This window comes from Mastacembelus armatus, chromosome 5 (genome assembly GCF_900324485.2).
Source record: "Mastacembelus armatus chromosome 5, fMasArm1.2, whole genome shotgun sequence".
Classification (NCBI taxonomy): domain Eukaryota; kingdom Metazoa; phylum Chordata; class Actinopteri; order Synbranchiformes; family Mastacembelidae; genus Mastacembelus; species Mastacembelus armatus.
This window is the reverse complement of record NC_046637.1, coordinates 2,085,760-2,104,064: the sequence shown is the minus strand read 5'-3', so window position 1 is coordinate 2,104,064 and position 18,305 is coordinate 2,085,760. Positions and strand designations below refer to the sequence as shown.

Genomic DNA, 18,305 nt, shown 5'->3' with positions numbered 1-18,305 from the left:
TTTGTAAATACACCTCATCAGGAAAAAGGCAAACACAAACAACAGAATGAGAAAACACAAAAAGTAGCTGTTTCCCTTGGCAGTAATTAATATTAGCAGGTTTCCTTTGTTAAAGACAAAGATAAACAGATGAATATTTAAACATCCTCCCAAAAACAGGGAGAAAACAAAGGATTTAATACAGTTGTTTCCATGCAGCCTCTCCACATCTGGATTAGCTGTTCCCATGAAGTTCAGCAGGTTACGTCAAACTGTTTTTCTTAAATTGAATAGCTAATGATTTTCATAAGCAACACAGGATAACACCTTATTGAACCACAGTGTTACACTGAACACAGTACAGAACTTTGGTTTCCTGCTGTCGTTGTTGTTTGAGACACTTTGAAATAATGTCTGTGTCTGGTTCAAAATAAAAAGGAACTACTTCAGAGCAGCTGTGCTGTGTTCAGAGATCAGAGATGGTCTTCAGAAAGTCTGGATGGCTGGTTGACAGTGGAGCAGGCAGAACTTTGGCCATTGCCCGTCACAGTACAATATGTGTCACCTTTAACTTCAGCAGAGCAGGTTGGTAAAATGACCTTGGAGTAAAGTATAGAGGCAGAAGGGTGTGTGGGAAAGTTGGCAGTGGCAGAAACTGTTTTCAGTGCAGTTCCTGAGTTTGGCTTCTGGGGGAGCTCTTGTATCTCTGCATAGCTGTGATCCTTTCAGGAAGAAACAGAATAAGCACATTCACAGTTCACTTTGCTCATTGAACATCACCACACAACATTGTTGGCTTCATCTGTGTGTTAAGGTTTGGGACTTTTTATCGTTCAGACTTGGATCACGTTTCCATTAATGCTCCTTAGAGCTGGATTATCATTGTGAGCACGACCTGCCAGCCTTGGTATTTGCTGCAGCTCAGAGCAGCACTGTGCTTACGTACAGAAACAGAACTGCTGACATGACTGTGAACTCTTAGTCTGACTGCACAACCCATTGCCAAGTGCAGCTCAGCTGGTCAGCTAACTCTGTAGCAGGCAACGTAAACAGGCAGCAAAGATGCAGACTTTCCACTGAGTATGTGTGGTCCATGTCATCAGGACTTTAAAAACACAGGTGCTGAAATCTTCACCATACATGTGGTAAAAGTCATAAATTCATGGCAGGGCTGATCTTTCATTGTTGCTTCTGTTGCTTGTTGACTGTTGAGTACAGAGGATCCTCTGTAGGTCTGGATGGCTGAGTGACAGTGGAGCAGGTTGGACTTTGGCTGTACTTCACAATAGAATATTCACAGGTAGGGGAGCTGGGTTTGACAGTCAGTGTGTCTCCACCAGTTCTGTCAGAGCTCTTTGGAAAGTTGATGGTAGAGTAAATCAGTGAGGAAGAGACATTTGTGGGGAAGTTGGTGTTGTCATAAATCACGTTCACATCGGGCTTCTGGACACGCTCCTGTAACTCCATATAGACATAGTCCTTCAAGGGAAGAACGAAAAGTGCAGTTTTAGCAGTTTATATTTGGTCCTAACAATAATTAAACATCTCCATACGAATAATTAAACATGTTAATAGATGGAAACATGAATTTCAGTGCAACACTGCCATCTGCTGGCCTCCTCCAGATAAAACTAGTGATCAGTCATTTCTTCACTAACCTCTCTGATGTTTTGTGCTGCTGCTCCATTTCTTGGGTTTTTTGACTGTGAAAATCCTGGCAGAGAAATAATAGAAAGTTCATTTCATGGTGTTTAACCAAACTGAGACACAGTTGCCTGTTTACATCATTTACAATCAGCAGAGTTGGATTGTTGATTTAGTATTTTGGTTCTGTTGATTATGATTTTACTGTCACAGTGCATGGTCAAAAAAGAGCAAAGAAGATTCATTTCCTGACAGGAGTAATATCCTGTTCAGTGATTCCTACCATCCCACAGTATGTGGGCTGTGGCCCTGTTAGACGTGACACTGATAGTGTGGTTTAGTGTTTTAAAACATGGATGTTCATGTGTGAACTTTACGTTTTGTGGCCTGATAATGAACGTTCTTACGTTTGTAGATGATCAAAACGATGACAAACAGCAGCAGCATCACAGCAACACAGACGATCACAGTAAAGACAGAGTGAGAGTCTCCTACAAGACAAACCACACAGTGAGGAAAATGTCAGGCACAGTTTAAAACAGTCAGTGCCTGTCATTACTGCTCAGGACTGTCTGTGTTAAAGAACTGTACAGAAACTGATCTGTAAAGGTGTTTTTAAAACATTTGAGCATCTTCCTGCTGCTGCTGCTTTTCTTGGACTGTCTCACCTTGACTCTCAGCAGCTGCAGATGTTGACTGGGTTGAAGAAGCAGGTGCAGATGTTGACTGGGTTGAAGAAGCAGGTGCAGATGTTGACTGGGTTGAAATAGCAGGAGATGTGTTTGTCGTTGGTGTCACTGAAAACAGGCACAAATGCATTAATGTTAAATATTCAGGTTTTCCTAAATGAACATGGTCTCGTCAGAGGAGACAATATTCAAACAAAACGTTGGTAAACCAGTCAAAAGAAAAAATGTATTTATTTCTTAATTCTTGCAAACATTTGGTTCTTTATTTCTGCATCAAGCTTGATCAGAAATGTTGAATTCTTTTTGTGTGGCCTGTTTCTATCAACTTATTGTTTGTTCACAAGGACAAAGTCAGTAGGAGCCGTTGAATCTGACATCACTGCAGCTCCTGCTCCTCTGATGGTGAAAGTGAAGTTCAGGAAATGAAAGTAAGAGCTTAAAAAGCAACAAAACCAGGTGTTTGTACTTAGACCAAACCTGCCTCAGGGCTAGAAATGAACTTTTTTTCATAGATATTGGTCACACGATGACAATTATTTGCACACGTGCTACCAAATATATTTAGAGGTGGCACTGACTTGATTTTGTTTGCATGTTCGACTAAAATGCAGTTTTGAGTCCTGTGTCAGCATTAGAGCGTCACATCTGACTGATCTGATCTCACATCTGCCACTTGAACATGAAAGTCAAATACTTGTACATAGTGGCTGATCACGCTAAACAGATTATACATGTAGATCGAGATGAGTAATAATGAATAATGTGTCTGTTGTTTTTTAAGGTTTGATTCATTTACAGTTCAGGGAGCACAGCCATGACATAAAACATTAGGATCCTTCTCTGTGATTGTTAGAGTGAAGCTTATTTTGAACAGCTAATGATAAGTTGTGGACAGAAATAATAGTAATGTTAAGGTTATTAAATTTTAGGGAAACCTTGGTTTAAATCATTTCTAAAATATTATCAATTGTAAGAACAGTATTTGGAAACTTCAGTTCCAGTTATTATAGTCCTGTATAAGCAGATCCCACCTTCCTCTCTCACCCACCTTGAGTTTGAGTATCAGACCACTTCCTCCTAATGTGACCTCTTTTTGTGGTTTAGAAACAGATTTGCTTCTTCACATTCAGCATGAGGGAGTTAATTTCTTTAACTGTTGATAGTCATGTTAAGAGTTTTGATGCTTGAACCTCAAAAGATCAAAAATACACTCAGGATATTTACTGTAGTTACTTCATAAGAGAAAGTTTAAGTCCAACAGTGATCAATAATTACTGTAGCTTCTTCTTCATCCATGTAATTTTTTAATGACGCCCCTACAGTCTGATCCAGGTTCAAATTATATCAACACATGAAACAGTTTGAGTGAGTGGTGGCTTTTTGTAGTACAGGTGTTGTGGTGGAGACTAGACACTGATGATTGTGGGGAATGGAGGGAAAAGCCATCCATCATCTACACTGCTTATCCTGCAGAGGGTCATGGGGGGCAGAGTCAATCCCAGCATGCAGTGGGTGAGAGGCAGGGGCCCCGCTGGAAAGATCAGCAGCCAATCACAGGGCTGACAGACAGAGACAGACACACTCACGTTCACACCTACGGGCAATTTAGAGTCACCAACCAACCGAACCTGCATGTGTTTGGACTGTGGGAGGAGAAAACCCACACAGACACAGGGACAACATGCAGACTCCACACAGAAAGGCCCCGGGTCCACCTGGGTTCAGACCCTAATCCTGACCTGCATGTGTTTGGACTGTGGGAGGAGAAAACCCACACAGACACAGGGACAACATGCAGACTCCACACAGAAAGGCCCCGGGTCCACCTGGGTTCAGACCCTAATCCTGACCTGCATGTGTTTGGACTGTGGGAGGAGAAAACCCACACAGACACAGGGACAACATGCAGACTCCACACAGAAAGGCCCCAGGTCCACCTGGGTTCAGACCCTAATCCTGACCTGCATGTGTTTGGACTGTGGGAGGAGAAAACCCACACAGACACAGGGACAACATGCAGACTCCACACAGAAAGGCCCCGGGTCCATGTGCGAGGAGAAAACCCACACAGACACAGGGACAACATGCAGACTCCACACAGAAAGGCCCCAGGTCCACAACCTTGTGTTAGGAGATGACAGGGCCACTGCTCCACATAATTAATCATCAACAAACTTATTAATGTATTTAAAATAGTATCATTCTAAAATGTAAATGTGTCTCAGTTTCCAGCAGAAATGATCAGTCTGAGGCAGAAACAAATGCAAACTCACCAACAGTGAGAGAAAGTCTATTGAAGAATTTATCACTGCGTCCTGGGTCAGTGCTCTCTGCTCCACACCAGTATGTCCCAGTGTCGTCTAATCTCATGTTTCTTATTGTTACAGTGATATTTGCCTTTGTTGTGTCGTCCTTCATGGAAAACCTCCTAGTGTTTTGCTGTGCAGTGTTTACTAGACGTTGACACACAGATGGATCTTCTCCTTTACAGATGAAGTTCTTTATATATGCACCGTTGTGGTATTTACACCAGTATGTGAGATCCTGTCCAACAGTTGGAGATCTGCTGAAGGTCTTAATGTCTGTAGATAAATGAATTCAGATTACTGTGCTTAATCTTTATCCCACTTTCCTACACATTCAATAATTGATATGCACTGTATTGACCACTATCCAGGTGAAAATATGTATTACTTTAACTTTATGTATTCATTTTTCTGATCATTGCCTTATATTGCCATCTCAGTGTGTATAATGTTTGTGCTAACTTATATTAAAACACCTGAATAAGCCTCTAACACATGGAAAAGAGCTAAATATGCAGATGTGTATTACTCATCTGTTGACAGACAAAAACATTCAGTAATCACTGGAAAAACTCATCTGTTACTATTTCTGTTACTGGCTTCCTGTTCCATCTGTTCAATCTATTTGCCACCAACATTATTTAGTTCTTCTCTAGTACCTGATTAAACCTCAGACTGTAGATGTTTGTTACTCACCTTGAACCTTCAGTTGTATTCTTCTTGTTGCTGCACGGTAACTTCCTTCCTTTGGTTTCAGTCCACACCAGTAGACACCATCATCCTGTGAGCTCACGTTACTGATGGACACACTGAAGCCTCTGTTGGTGTTTGTGAGAGTGAACGTCCCATTTGTCAGTGGAGAAGAGTTTGTAGATAAAATGTCCTCACAGGTGGAACCTTTGACTTTGCAGAAGAACTTGACTCTGGAGCTGTATTTGTTTCCTGGGTAATCACATGTGATGGTGGTTTTAGCGTTTCTGTACGCAGTTTGAATAAATGGTCTCTGGCAGATGTCCTTCCCTGCAGGAAAAAATAAAATAGATCTGTAGATTTGATAATGATCAGGACTTTTACTGTTGACAAGCCTGTTGACTTGAAGTAGGAGGAGACTTTACTAAATGTTTAATATGTTTTTCAAATACCTGGGGACAAATGAGATTATACTCTGGCATTTGAGATAATTTGGGATTCTGCCAAAGTTTGTGTGAGACTGTAGTTCTGTTCAGGGTTGCAACAACTAATCAGTATTAACGATACTGATACTGAATAATGATTTGATTATTAAAATAGTCAATGAATATATTTATCAGTTAGACAGATCTAGCGATGTAGCAGGTTGTGGCAACGCACAGTGACTTGGTGAGCAGCAATAAAGGCGAAAATGGCAGAGGCGGAGGAGAGTAAAAGTCACGTTAGCTTTCATAGCTTTCATTTCATTTCTCATGTTGGGAAACATGCAAACTCATTCTCCAGGCACTTTGTCTTTGGAGTGTTCATTGAGAGGTCCACAGTGACTCTAAAACACGGCATGAGACCCACATGTAATAACAGTTTTTATAGCCATGAACACATTTACAAAGTAACTTAATTAAAGAACATGGAGATGCAGATGTAGGATTTCTTACCATCTTCCTGTTTTACTTCCTTGGTGTCAAGTTTTGAGTTCGAAAAAAATTTACACTGGTACTTCCCAAAATCTTCCTCTGCAAGTTCTCTGATGAGCACTCTGAGATTTTGGTTGTTTGTGTCGTGAAACAGGGAAATTCTGTCTTTGTTTACCCACACATTCTTTGCATCACTTACTATTTCAGTTTTTTGGGGACAGACTACCTCTATCTCTTTATACACAAATACGCCTAAATTAGGGTATTTGCAGGTGAATTGAACCCATCCTCCTTTACATCCCCTCACTTCAGATGAGGCCTCACAACCTGTAGATCCAAGAGAAAAGTTCACATCATGTCAGACACTGAAATAAACACAAACCAGTGATTCAGTCTGAATAAGCCCTGGGACATACACTGTCTGCATCGTGCCAGACGTTTCTGGGTTAAACAGTAAATCAGAGTTAAACTTACTGAGTATTTTTATTCATTTGTTTAAATTATAATAATAATAAAAATAAAAAATTAATAATAAATAATTACTTTATTACTTTTCTACATACAAGTTAATTGCTTTATTACTTTATTAATTACTATTAATTTATGTAATTTAAGTAATGTTAAATTCAATAACTTTTATTGAGAATAACTGCTGTAACAATTTAATTTCCCCTTATAAGCCTTTATGCTGCTTTACCGCTGTGTGGGATGAATCACCACAGCGAGGTGGAAAAATACAATCTTTAACAAATTTATTAGACCATCAGTCAGAAAGAAAACACAAGTAAAAAATAAGTAAAAAAGTAAAAATGAATCAAGTGTAACTTTTACCCATTAAAACTTACTTTCTAATGAAGGAATGGAAATAAATAATTACCTGGAGATCTGGTTAAGAAATAATTATATACCTTATGATTTTTTTCCTGCCTTTCTTGTAAAACAATAAATTCTAAAATTCCTGAATAACAACAATCATTATTAGAAATACTACTGTGAGTAAAGAGCTCACACATACTGGTGGACTAACATTACAGAAATATAACATTTTGGTGACCACCAACGTTGTTAGTTCAGGGCAGCTGTGGCCCAAACCTTCCATTGGGTTGTGGTCTAATAGATTTGTACATGAATATCAAATGTATTAAACAGTTTTTGAGCCTGGTGATTTGAAGTTATGAACTGGTGTTACAGATCGCTACTGTGTTGTAACTACTAAAAATAAGCACAGGATGTGTTGGAAGAGGTTCATTTCTTAAGAGGTTTGTCTCTAACACTTATCAGTCAAAACGCTAATGTCAACAATGAGAGTAGTAAATATCTTTACCTGTCATCAGTGAGAGGATGAGCAGAAGAAAGTTTTTCATTTTGTTCATCTTCAAATCCTCAGTGAGAAACTTCAGCTGTTCTTCTTTCTGTCAGTTCTTAGTGTTGGTTGGTTGATTTCCTGCATCTGCACCGTCGTGTTTCCTGTGTTGATATTTTAAGTTGTCAACCCGTTTCTTATCATCTTCCTCTTTCTTTTTTCATGAACTCTGAGTTTGCATATGTTCAGTATAATCTGCAGAGTTTCTACACTGTAGATAATCCATGATGTATTTCAGCCTAAATCCAATCTGTTAAAGCCTAAACCTTGGTGTGTTCATTCAGACCAACTAGTCATCATCATGTAGTCACATCCCTAACCCTGACACTGATCAGTTAACTAACACATTAACATGTTTCAGGCCCTTTAACCTTTTTATATGATGCTGTAAATACATTAGAGGCAACAAGTGTTTAACAATAAATACAATAACACACCTGCAGTACAAATGCAGAATTATGGATTTAAATGGTTTGTTGTTCCTCCCATAGTGTCAGACAAACCTGTGCCCAGTCCAATAGTCCTGAATTAACTTTTATTTTAGTGAATATTGTTCAGACAGGCTGACTCAGCTCTTTTTTAGTTTGTAGTTCACTTTGGACTGAACTTCACTGTTGGTTGCAGAACAGTGTGTATTGTATTGTAGCTCAGTGTGTATCAGACAGAAATCCTGTAGCTACACTTTGGTGAATTCACCAGAAAAAAGGCAAACACACACAAACAAAATGAGAAAACACAAAAAGTAGATGTTGCTCCACTTAGTAGAAATTACTATTATCAGGTTTCCTTAGATATCAAAAAATCATGACGATGAACATATTAATATTTACATATTCTTTCTAAAACAGGGAGAAAATGAAAGACTTAATACAGATGTTTCAACACAGTACAGAACTTTGGTTTCCTGCTGTCGTTGTTGTTTGAGACACTTTGAAATAATGTCTGTGTCTGGTTCAAAATAAAAAGGAACTACTTCAGAGCAGCTGTGCTGTGTTCAGAGATCAGAGATGGTCTTCAGAAAGTCTGGATGGCTGGTTGACAGTGGAGCAGGCAGAACTTTGGCCATTGCCCGTCACAGTACAATATGTGTCACCTTTAACTTCAGCAGAGCAGGTTGGTAAAATGACTTTGGAGTAAAGTATAGAGGCAGAAGGGTGTGTGGGAAAGTTGGCAGTGGCATAAACTGTTTTCAGTGCAGTTCCTGAGTTTGGCTTCTGGGGGAGCTCTTGTATCTCTGCATAGCTGTGATCCTTTCAGGAAGAAACACAGAATAAGCACTTTGTACACAATCCTAACAGTTCACATTAAATCACACTGAGGTTCTTAAAGACACTTTGACACTTTGCTCTTGTCTCCACAGAGCCATCCAATGGGGCAGGGGACACATTTATTTAAGATATATGTTTTCACTTATGGACGTTCATGGGTACAGAAGGATGGATCTTCCTGATTTCAGTGATTCCCTGAGTTTGCATGTAGCACTAATTTTAGTTAGTGCGATGCTGTGGATTGTGATGATGTATCTCTAAAACGAATGTTATTCCCATCAGCCTGAGCTGTACCGGTTCGTGTTTACACTCAGAACTTCTGAAACAACACAGATGTTGTCAAACCGATTTTATTCATGTTAGCACTGCAGGTCTGTGGATGTCAGTTGTCTCATAGAGCTGCCAGCGTAGGTTGTGGACTCTGTGTTTTTACTTAATAAGATTTTATAACTTCATCATTACATGTGGAGCCTTAGTCTGACTAAACAGCCAGGACCATTGGTGCCAAATTGAAGCTTAACCAAGTGTCAATATTGTGTAGGAGAGTAACTTGGCATCAGTGGGCGGATGTGTGTGATCCACAGGCAGACCTGCACCACAGCTCTTGGTAAAAGAAATGTCACCGGGTGTCATAATGTCTTTTTTGAACCTTTGTCTTTGTGCCACATGTTGTAGATCAGTCATTTACAAAGAAGAACAGCCACTTTGACAGAGGTGTCCATGCAGTGAAATCTAAAAATACCCCTGTATTTGTATTTAATACCAAACTAAGCCAAAATACAGAAGTGGCATGTGAAAAATTAAGTACACCACATGTTTCAATGGCCCAACCAGCTGTAGTTGTGCAGTCTTTTTCTAATTTCTAGTAATTTTATTAACCTTTAACATTTAATAAGATGAGGCCTGTAGAGTCCTGTAAAGGAAATATGTCCTGTGTCATGTGTTGAGGTTGTATTTAACAGATTGTAAGGCCTGGTAAGGATCACATTATTCTTTAGTACATCCTGAACTTTAGAACAATAGAACTGGAAGAGAGTGTGCTTTCTTTTTCATGACTGTATGTGTGAGTAATTGAAATTATTGTCCATTGCATCAGGCAACATGGACACACACACACACACACACAGAGAACAACAATTTACGCAAATATCTACACTTACGTCATTGTTCTCCTGTGCTTCTTTATTTCTTGCGTTTCTTAAGCGCTCAGATCCTGGAAGAGAAAAATGACAAAATGTATGAAATATGCAAAAAGAGGAAGTGGATTAATGTCACCACTTGAGTCAGTAACACCTGGTGATGTTTGTATTCACCACTTTGTTTCAACATTAGACAAGTTAAGACAACATCAACATTTATTATCTTCATTAATCCATCCATTCATTCACCCTTTGCCAGCCCACCTGCTTCCACTGAGAAATAAGTGTGTAAGTTTATACATGTGTGTATTTCATGAAGAGTAGTCTGGGAAAAGAAAAAAATAATTCTTACGTTTGCAGAAGAAGACCACACAAAACACAAACACCAGCACCAACACAGCGCCAGAGGTGATCACAGCTATGACTAGAGTTAACCAGGATTCGTCTGCAAGACAAAACCACATGACACAGGGACGGTCCCCATTAACATCCAAAGAAAGTGCAGATATAATAGCAAAGTACAGACAATGAATACAATTTTATAGATCCTGGAAATGATTAAAAACATACATGAAAATTTCCATCAGACTTTGTAGACTGGTATCATAAGCTTGGAACAGTAACTGCATGAAAGAAAACAACAGTACTTTCTCTTGACTGGGTTGAAGAAACAGAAACTGTAATCAAATGAAGTATAGAACAGTAGAAATACAGTTTGGCAGATCCCTGCAAACAATGAACAGATAACCAGAAAAACTAGTTATGTGCCAGGGACTCTTTCAAACAAGAAGGGTTTTTTTTCTACTGACTATATCTATTTTGTATGACACGTGTTTCCTGAAACTTCAAATGGCTCTTTTTTCAAAACACAGTTATTTGTGAGCATGTCGTTCTCAGAGGAAGTAGAAGTTGATCAGTAATCAGTTGTTACTGTAGCCTTTACTGTGATATACTAGCAAACATTTCGTAAGGTGGGAAATACATTTGGTTTTAAAAAAGTGAATGCAACAGTATTTGAAATGATACAGTAGTTGACTTCACAGTAACAGGAGATGATTCTTCACCACCCATCAACCAACGTCCTACAGTCTGAGCAGTAGTCAGATTACAGCCAAACAAAGGAAACAAATAAATAAATAAATAAATAAACACTGGAGTCTTACCTACGGTGATCAGGAGTTTGTGGAAGAATTCATCACTGCGTCCTGGGTCAGTGCTGTCTGCTCCACACCAGTATGTCCCATTGTCGTCTAATCTCATGTTTCTTATTGTTACAGTGATATTTGCCTTTGTTGTGTCGTCCTTCATGGAAAACCTCCCAGTGTTCATGTTTCGCTGTGCAGTGCTTACTAGACGTTGACACACAGATGGATCTTCTCCTTTACAGATGAATTTCTTTATCGAACTACCATTTGGGTAAATACACCAGAATGTGAGATCCTGTCCAACAGTTGAGAATATCCTGGAGGTGGTGATGTCTGCAGGTAGACAAAGACAGATTAATGTGCTAAAAACAATCCTCCTCTACCTTTGTATAGACAGTACACACTCACTGATCACTTTGTTAGGTACACCTGGATGAATCCATTCCACTACAACAGTCCTACTGTAACCTTTGTCTGTAGGAAGCTCATCATTTTCCACTTTATGGTGAAAGTTCAGGTGATTTAATAATTCAGTTCTATGTTTATTATTGAGTTCCTCATTAAAGGGAATTATATGCGTTGTACAACTGTATTTAGAGGTGTCTATATTTTTGTCCTCCCAGATGAGGGTGGTCACAACATTAGGAACATCTTGTTCTTTTCCTGACTGTGTTTTCCTGCAGGAGACCGAAGGTAAGGAGGATCATTAGTCTAATGTGGTGACACCCTGATCACCCTCTTCTAACTCATTTCCTCTCTCCCCCTAAGGATCCACTTCTCCAGGTTTTTTATTTTAAAAGTTTCTAGTGGTGACCACACGTGCACATATGTTTCCTCCACTCAGCCATTCACTGCTGAACACTGCCATGTCACACATCCCATGTGTGTTACTGTTTTCTTCAGTTATGTTTAATAAATCATTTTAAATGACACTGAATCTTGCGTTCCCTTCCCTTTGTTTGAACAATCCAGTTTTATTCAGTGGAAATGTACTATATGTTTTTATGATAATTGCCTTCTACTAACCAATACACCACCTCAGTGTGTATAATGTTGTTTGTGCCAACTCATTTTAAAACGCCTGAATAAGAGCTAAATATTGAGATGTTTGTTACTCACCTTGAACCTTCAGTTGTATTCTTCTTGTTGCTGCACGGGAACTTCCTTCCTTTGGTTTCAGTCCACACCAGTAGACACCATCATCCTGTGAGCTCACGTTACTGATGGACACACTGAAGCCTCTGTTGGTGTTTGTGAGAGTGAACGTCCCATTTGTCAGTGGAGAAGATTTTGTAGATAAAATGTCCTCACAGGTGGAACCTTTGTCTTTGCAGAAGAACTTGACTCTGGAGCTGTATTTGTTTCCTGGGTAATCACATGTGATGGTGGTTTTAGCGTTTCTGTACGCAGTTTGATTAAATAGTCTCTTGCAGATGTCGTCCTCTGCAGGAAAAAGTAAAATAGTCAGATCTGTAGATTTGATCTTGATCAGGACTTTAATTTGTTCTTCATGTTGGCGAGCATGGAGATGATGACTTGAAGTAAGAGGAGACTCTACTGAATGTGGAATATTTATTTCAAATACCTGGAGCCAAATGTGATTGTACTAATAATAATAGTAATAAGTTTGTATGTTTGATAGTGCAGTTGTTGTACATGTAATGTAAAACCTAAATACAGACACAGTCAAGGGTCTTTCAGTTTATGATGTATGTGTTTTATTCTTACATTTTCACTAATTTATGGTTTATGTTTTTTCTTGGCTGTGTTATAAGATGTAGGATTTCTTACCCTTCTCCAGTTTTATTTCCTGTTCCTTGGTGTCATGTTTTGAGCCCTGTCTTTGGAAAAATTTACACTTGTACTTCCCAAAATCCTCGTCTCTAAGTTCTCTGATGACCACTCTGAGACGTTTGTTCTTTGTGTCATGAAACAGGGAAATGTTGTCTTTGTTTTCCCACATATTCTTTACAGAACTTACTATCTTTGGTTTATTGGGACGGTCTACCTCAGTACTTTGATCCTCAATATTTCCTTCTTTAGGGTATTTGCAGCTAAATTCAACCCATCCTCCTTTACATCCCTTCACTTCAGATGAGGCCTCACAACCTGTAGATCCAAGAGAAAAGTTCACATCATGTCAGACACTGAAACTGATTCTTAATTGTGTATTTATATTTTTATTTGTTTTTATTACTTTTTTTGTCCTGTAGTTTCTTACAAAGATCTGGCTTAATAATCACCCAGGATCTGCCTGTAGCTGCTTCACTTGAGCTCTAGTTCTCTAAATGTGTTCTTCTCTTCAGATTTGTGATTCTGTCTGTTCTTTAGTCGTCTCTAATTTTTTGTATAAATGTGCTGCTCTTTGCTCAGCATGTGTCTTTTTAGATGTAACCACCAGGAGCTACAGAGTCAGAAATGTTTCAGTCCTAATGACCTTAATAAGGATAAAACAGAAACAAGCCTGATGTTGTGTTACATCCCTGACATTTTATATTGTCTTTTTGTAAAGGTCAAAGTTGACTACCTGTTCACCAGAGGAGTTTTAATATAGTCTTTTCTTCCATCAGCCCAAATGAAAACCTAGTGCAGTTTGTTTTATTAGACACAGGGAGCTACTGTATCTCACCTGCATTAATCTGTAAAGTAAGTAGACAGGAACCTTTTTACCTGCCATCAGTGTGAGGATGAGTAGAAGAAAGCCCCTCATTATGTTGGTTTTAATGCTGAGATCGTAGGTCCTTGTTGATTTAACTCCACTTGGTTGGCTGGTTGTTTTAGTTTCCTCTTCACAGTTTATCTTCACAGTCGTTTGGTTTTCAGTGTTTCCTAAAGTCTTCGTCCCCACCTTTCTGCTGGTCCTTCCCCTTTTTTGTCTTAATTGTCACTCCTTCATCATCATGCCTTTCTTGCATTGGTAAACGCTGCGTCAGGGGGAAGAGTGTGAATTTATATTAGGCCAACAGGATGTGAATCACATTGCATTACCTTCCCATTGCATTAAACCACAGTGAACTGCTGCTGTGAAGTTCTGTCTTACACATCACTTCTCCTATTTCATTTGATTTGACTATTCTCTTAATTTGATAAATCAGCATGCACTGTTTGGACTTCTGGCTGTTTTACCTGTCTCACTCAGTCGTATCGTGAATGGGCAGTTTCTAGTACACAGATAGTGGAATTGAAACCTATGACATGCAGCAAAGAGCCCACGCTGAGTCACTCTGGAGCATTGTGGTTTGTACCATGTATAGCATGTGGCTCACTCATCGCCATCATCGTTTGTTTGGTATGTCCTTATTACTGTCCAGCAGCCACTGAACTCATGTCTTGATGTGTTAATCATAACATGCCTTTGACATCCTGAGTTATAACTTGCATGCATTAATTAATTCAGTTCAATTTAGTTTTATTTGTATGGCACCAATTAACAATAGAAGGCACTTTACATAGAAAGCCAACAAATGAGCAGCACTTGGTGACAATAGAGAGAGAAAGAGGAGAGAGAAATGAACAACAACAGTAAACCACAAATAAACAATGTGCAGGTTGGTGGGGCCAGTAACTGCACATCAGCAATATCCAGCTCCAGGACCAGACGCCTGCAGAAAATACAGGGACAGAGAGGACAAAGTTAGTGACAGTCATTGGTGGCATATACATGTGAGGGGAGAGGAGCTGTTTATGTGCTTGGTTCAGAGGAGCTAAATCTTTGACAGGTGTTATGATGAGTCTAAATGCGGAAGTTTGCTGAAAGTCTGCTGAAATCTAAGGCTGTTGGGGAAGCTGGTGCAAATGTGCCTGTAAATGAGGCACTTCCTGTTTCTCCATCAGTGTTTGGGTGTGTGGATGTGTGAAAGACGGCATCACTGAAGTGGCACAATAGTGAAATCATAAAAATATGATAACAGTGAATCTCCCCTGACACACTCACACTACACACACCATCGGATTGTGTTGATTGTGCTGAAACCTACAATTTCGGGCCGTCTCACAACTAATAACACAGCTCATTTTTCTTGACAGTCCTCTCTGGGTATCTTGGCTCTGTGGACTGGGAGGGACACCCGCCTTATTTCACAAAACACTAATGGCTTTTGGCCGATGCTGTGAGTTTGGAGTCTGATAACATATATCGTCTGCTCCAAGTGAAACACGGAACAATGGCTGAGTGTGTGTGTTAATGGTTTGTGAGTGTGTTTGCGATCAGCGGGATTGCCAGCCAATCTGGAAAGAAAACACAGATAAGATAGAGGTTTTATATGCTTAGAGGTTTGAAGATCAAATCCAAGAATTCACACACACACACACACACACACACATACAGACTTGATTGGTGTTTTTAAAGACTCTGGTTGTGATTTATTGTGATTTATTAGTTATTTATGACCTGCTGGTGAGAAGAACATTTACAAGAGCGATTGAGTAAAAGCAGAAGTCTCAGCTAGAGTAATGAACCGCAGAGTTTAAAGAGGCAAGCCTTTGAATATGTTGGGTTTAGCTGATTTTGTTTTTTTTGGTTTTTTTGTTTTGCTTGTTTGGGGTTTTCTTTGGTGGATTTGTTTGCTTGTGTGTTTTGCTATGAAGGCCATACCTACAAAGTCCAAAGACCTGATTCATGAATTGAGATGGTTATCTGACTAACGTTGGTCTTAACTCCGGTTAATGAGGTGGCTCACTTTTAGTCCAGGTACATCGCCATGGTAACAGATGCTGCAGGATCTGATCGAAACGTCTCAACCACCTGAACAGCTCACATTACAGTGAAAGAGCCATAGATGTTTTAAAGATCAGCGCAGTCAGACCATTGCAATAATTCCTGCACTTGTTTACAGTCCATTGGTCGACCGTGCTGTCCAAGTACGATGGGCACTGTACACACATCGTGCACACAGCATGTCTTTGTTCACCATGTGTGAGGTTCGCAGTTGTGGAATGTAACTAAACACATTCACGGTACTTAAAGGTGCAGTGTGTAAAATGTGAAAGATTAACTGGCAACTAGTGGTGAGATTCCTGAGCAGCGCTCTCCTTTAAAACAAAACATGTCTGGAACTGTCCAGCTCAAACTTTAAACGTGTGGGATCTTGTAGAATATGCACTGCTGCAGATGAAGTATAAAGTACTTCAAACTGGTCCAACCTTAAATAACTACTGTAGTAAAGTTCAGCATGTACATTAATGCAGCAGGAATATTCCAAAAACATCAGATATGAACAGTGTTCCAGAAATATAAATCTGATTTAAAAGTTTGAGTAAAATTTTCCTAGTCCACTTTAACATCTCACAAACTCAGCATTTACTAAAAACTATGAAACTGCAAAACACTGATGTACCTGCTTTACTTGGCCAGACACCAGAGAGTAAAACACAAGAACATCGCTGGTATTTCAACCAAAGCTGGTACATCAGCACCCACACTGCTTAAGGCTAAACTTTATCATGGTTTATGGTTTTAATGGTCCTGTTTCAGTCAGAGACAGTGAGTTTGGCCATAGTGAAAAGATGAGGCAGTGTCAGACGCTGTACATGTTTGATGAACACACAGATGGTTTTGTAGTGCTTCTTAATTGGCCTCTATAGTGGCATTTGATTTGTGTCAAAGTGAGTAATATAAAAAGTATGTGGCAGCTTTACATTACTGAATCATTCCAGAAGAATCTGTCATGGTATGATATACAGGAGCCCGATGTGTTAGAGAGTGTAGGCACGTCACTGTGATGTTTGATGGATGGGGGTTAATGTCAGCCCTCAGATAAGGAGCTGTAGCGTGTTTAATGTTTAATTAGGGATTTAAAAGCCTGTCGGCCCCAGTGACCTCCTGCAAATTCCACTCAGTCAAATGTGCATGTACTACAGCCAGTCCAGCCAGTGCCGGCCCACAGCGAGCCTGGATGCTCTGTACTGATTTCTAATGTGATACAGCCATTTAACATGAATAATCCTGCAGTCTCATCAGTGCTGTATTTAATTCCTGTAGTGCCACTAATAAGGTGGGAATCTTGCTTGGAAGATTTATCTTTTCGTTTGTTCCGGTATATCATTAATTCACAGCCTCTGTAGCTGCTGTTATCAGGCTCTGAATTGTGTGAAGCCGATAATGAAATGTAAACATGAACTGTGCTAATGGTGGCAAATCTTTTTGCATTTATGTTTCTTATGCCAAATATCTAAGAAGCTGAAGTCTTTGTGAATATATAACTGCAGTAAATTTTCCTTTTGAAAGTACTGACGTGTTTTTCCTCCCTCTCTGAAAGCATTCCTGCCTCCTTTTCCTTCCTCCCACACTGGACGAGGAGTTTAGTTTACATGCTACTGTACATAAACTTTTCATTCAATAAAACATTATGTCTTCAAGAAACACAGAACATTCCTGACATGTTTGAGCTTTTCTGTAGGGTCCCAACAGTGCATACAAAAATATTCCATTAATTGCTTTTAAACTGTGAGATATGAATGTTCAGTTCACACCAGGAGACATTCAGCTTCATTAAATCTGAACACAGCCTGTCTGTGCATGGAAATACCCAACACTGTCTTCAGGGTCTTCGACTTATTTTAGGGAATGAAAACAATTATGCAAAAAGTCAAATCCTTAAAAATGCATTTATTTACATTACATTTACATCAGTGCTCTACCACATCATGCCAGTGCTTATAAACGCTTTAGGGAAGATGCAGAGCTTCAAATTGGGTTATGTTTGATACAAACTATAGATAGAAGCTGTTGGTGAATCCCAACTTTGGGATTTACCTAAAAGATTCTTTGCTTTTAGGTTGTTTTTGTTCTAAATTGTCATTAGTTGTCACTTAGATGGTTCTAAAACTCCAGGGAGTGTTTTGAATGTACCGCCGCTCTGATTTGTGCCAGTGATTGGTTACAGCAGCTAGGGCTCATGGGTACTGTAGTTTTTACAACCATGTAAGACTCCTCAGAAACAACAGGTTAAGTTGATTCATGTTTCAGGACATGTAAAGCTCGTGTCCCGATCCCTGTCTGATGTGTGAGTGTGTGAGCTCCGTCAGAACGGTCAGACCAGAATCCATGTGGTCGTTTTAACGTCTCCCTCCTCTGCACATGTCGCCTGTCGTCATCGTTCAGTGTGGGAAACATCAACATGGAGGGAGGGGGGGGGGGCAGTGGAGAGACCAGGACGCTTCACATTGG

The 18,305-nt window shown here is 39.6% G+C and overlaps 2 protein-coding genes across 4 annotated transcripts; both read right to left on the bottom strand.

The window, feature by feature from the left end:
• Window positions 1–60: 60 nt before the first annotated feature.
• Window positions 61–7,896, bottom strand: LOC113129985 (polymeric immunoglobulin receptor-like). 3 transcript variants are annotated; one of them, XM_033325223.1, is made up of 10 exons: window positions 7,547–7,896; window positions 6,244–6,549; window positions 5,315–5,638; window positions 4,586–4,894; window positions 2,342–2,420; window positions 2,292–2,311; window positions 2,031–2,114; window positions 1,638–1,693; window positions 1,132–1,458; window positions 61–469 (listed from the first exon to the last, which is right to left on the bottom strand). In XM_033325223.1, the coding sequence occupies exons 1-9, from the start codon at window positions 7,593–7,595 to the stop codon at window positions 1,159–1,161; spliced, it is 1,527 nt and encodes a 508-aa protein (XP_033181114.1). In that variant the 5' UTR covers window positions 7,596–7,896; the 3' UTR covers window positions 61–469; window positions 1,132–1,158. The 3 variants fall into 3 exon arrangements, with proteins under 3 accessions (XP_033181114.1, XP_033181113.1, XP_033181112.1); XM_033325222.1 differs by having other exon boundaries at window positions 2,292–2,344; window positions 2,375–2,420; XM_033325221.1 differs by having other exon boundaries at window positions 2,292–2,420.
• Window positions 7,897–8,101: 205 nt separating this feature from the next.
• On the bottom strand, window positions 8,102–14,043 carry LOC113130234 (polymeric immunoglobulin receptor-like). The gene is made up of 7 exons (XM_026306687.1): window positions 13,808–14,043; window positions 12,929–13,246; window positions 12,257–12,580; window positions 11,156–11,470; window positions 10,345–10,437; window positions 10,014–10,066; window positions 8,102–8,835 (listed from the first exon to the last, which is right to left on the bottom strand). The coding sequence occupies exons 1-7, from the start codon at window positions 13,845–13,847 to the stop codon at window positions 8,587–8,589; spliced, it is 1,392 nt and encodes a 463-aa protein (XP_026162472.1). The 5' UTR covers window positions 13,848–14,043; the 3' UTR covers window positions 8,102–8,586.
• Between the last annotated feature and the right edge of the window lie 4,262 nt (window positions 14,044–18,305).

Excerpts from the sequence above, each read along its gene's own strand:
- LOC113129985 (XM_033325221.1), bottom strand. The coding sequence starts at position 7,595 with ATGAACAAAATGAAAAACTTTCTTCTGCTCATCCTCTCACTGATGACA. Across the intron at positions 6,550-7,546 it reads CATCCTCTCACTGATGACAG|GTTGTGAGGCCTCATCTGAA; the intron begins GTAAAGATATTT and ends TTGGATCTACAG. Across the intron at positions 4,895-5,314 it reads AATACAACTGAAGGTTCAAG|ACATTAAGACCTTCAGCAGA; the intron begins GTGAGTAACAAA and ends ATTTATCTACAG.
- LOC113130234 (XM_026306687.1), bottom strand. The coding sequence starts at position 13,847 with ATGAGGGGCTTTCTTCTACTCATCCTCACACTGATGGCAG. Across the intron at positions 13,247-13,807 it reads CATCCTCACACTGATGGCAG|GTTGTGAGGCCTCATCTGAA; the intron begins GTAAAAAGGTTC and ends TTGGATCTACAG. Across the intron at positions 11,471-12,256 it reads AATACAACTGAAGGTTCAAG|ACATCACCACCTCCAGGATA; the intron begins GTGAGTAACAAA and ends GTCTACCTGCAG.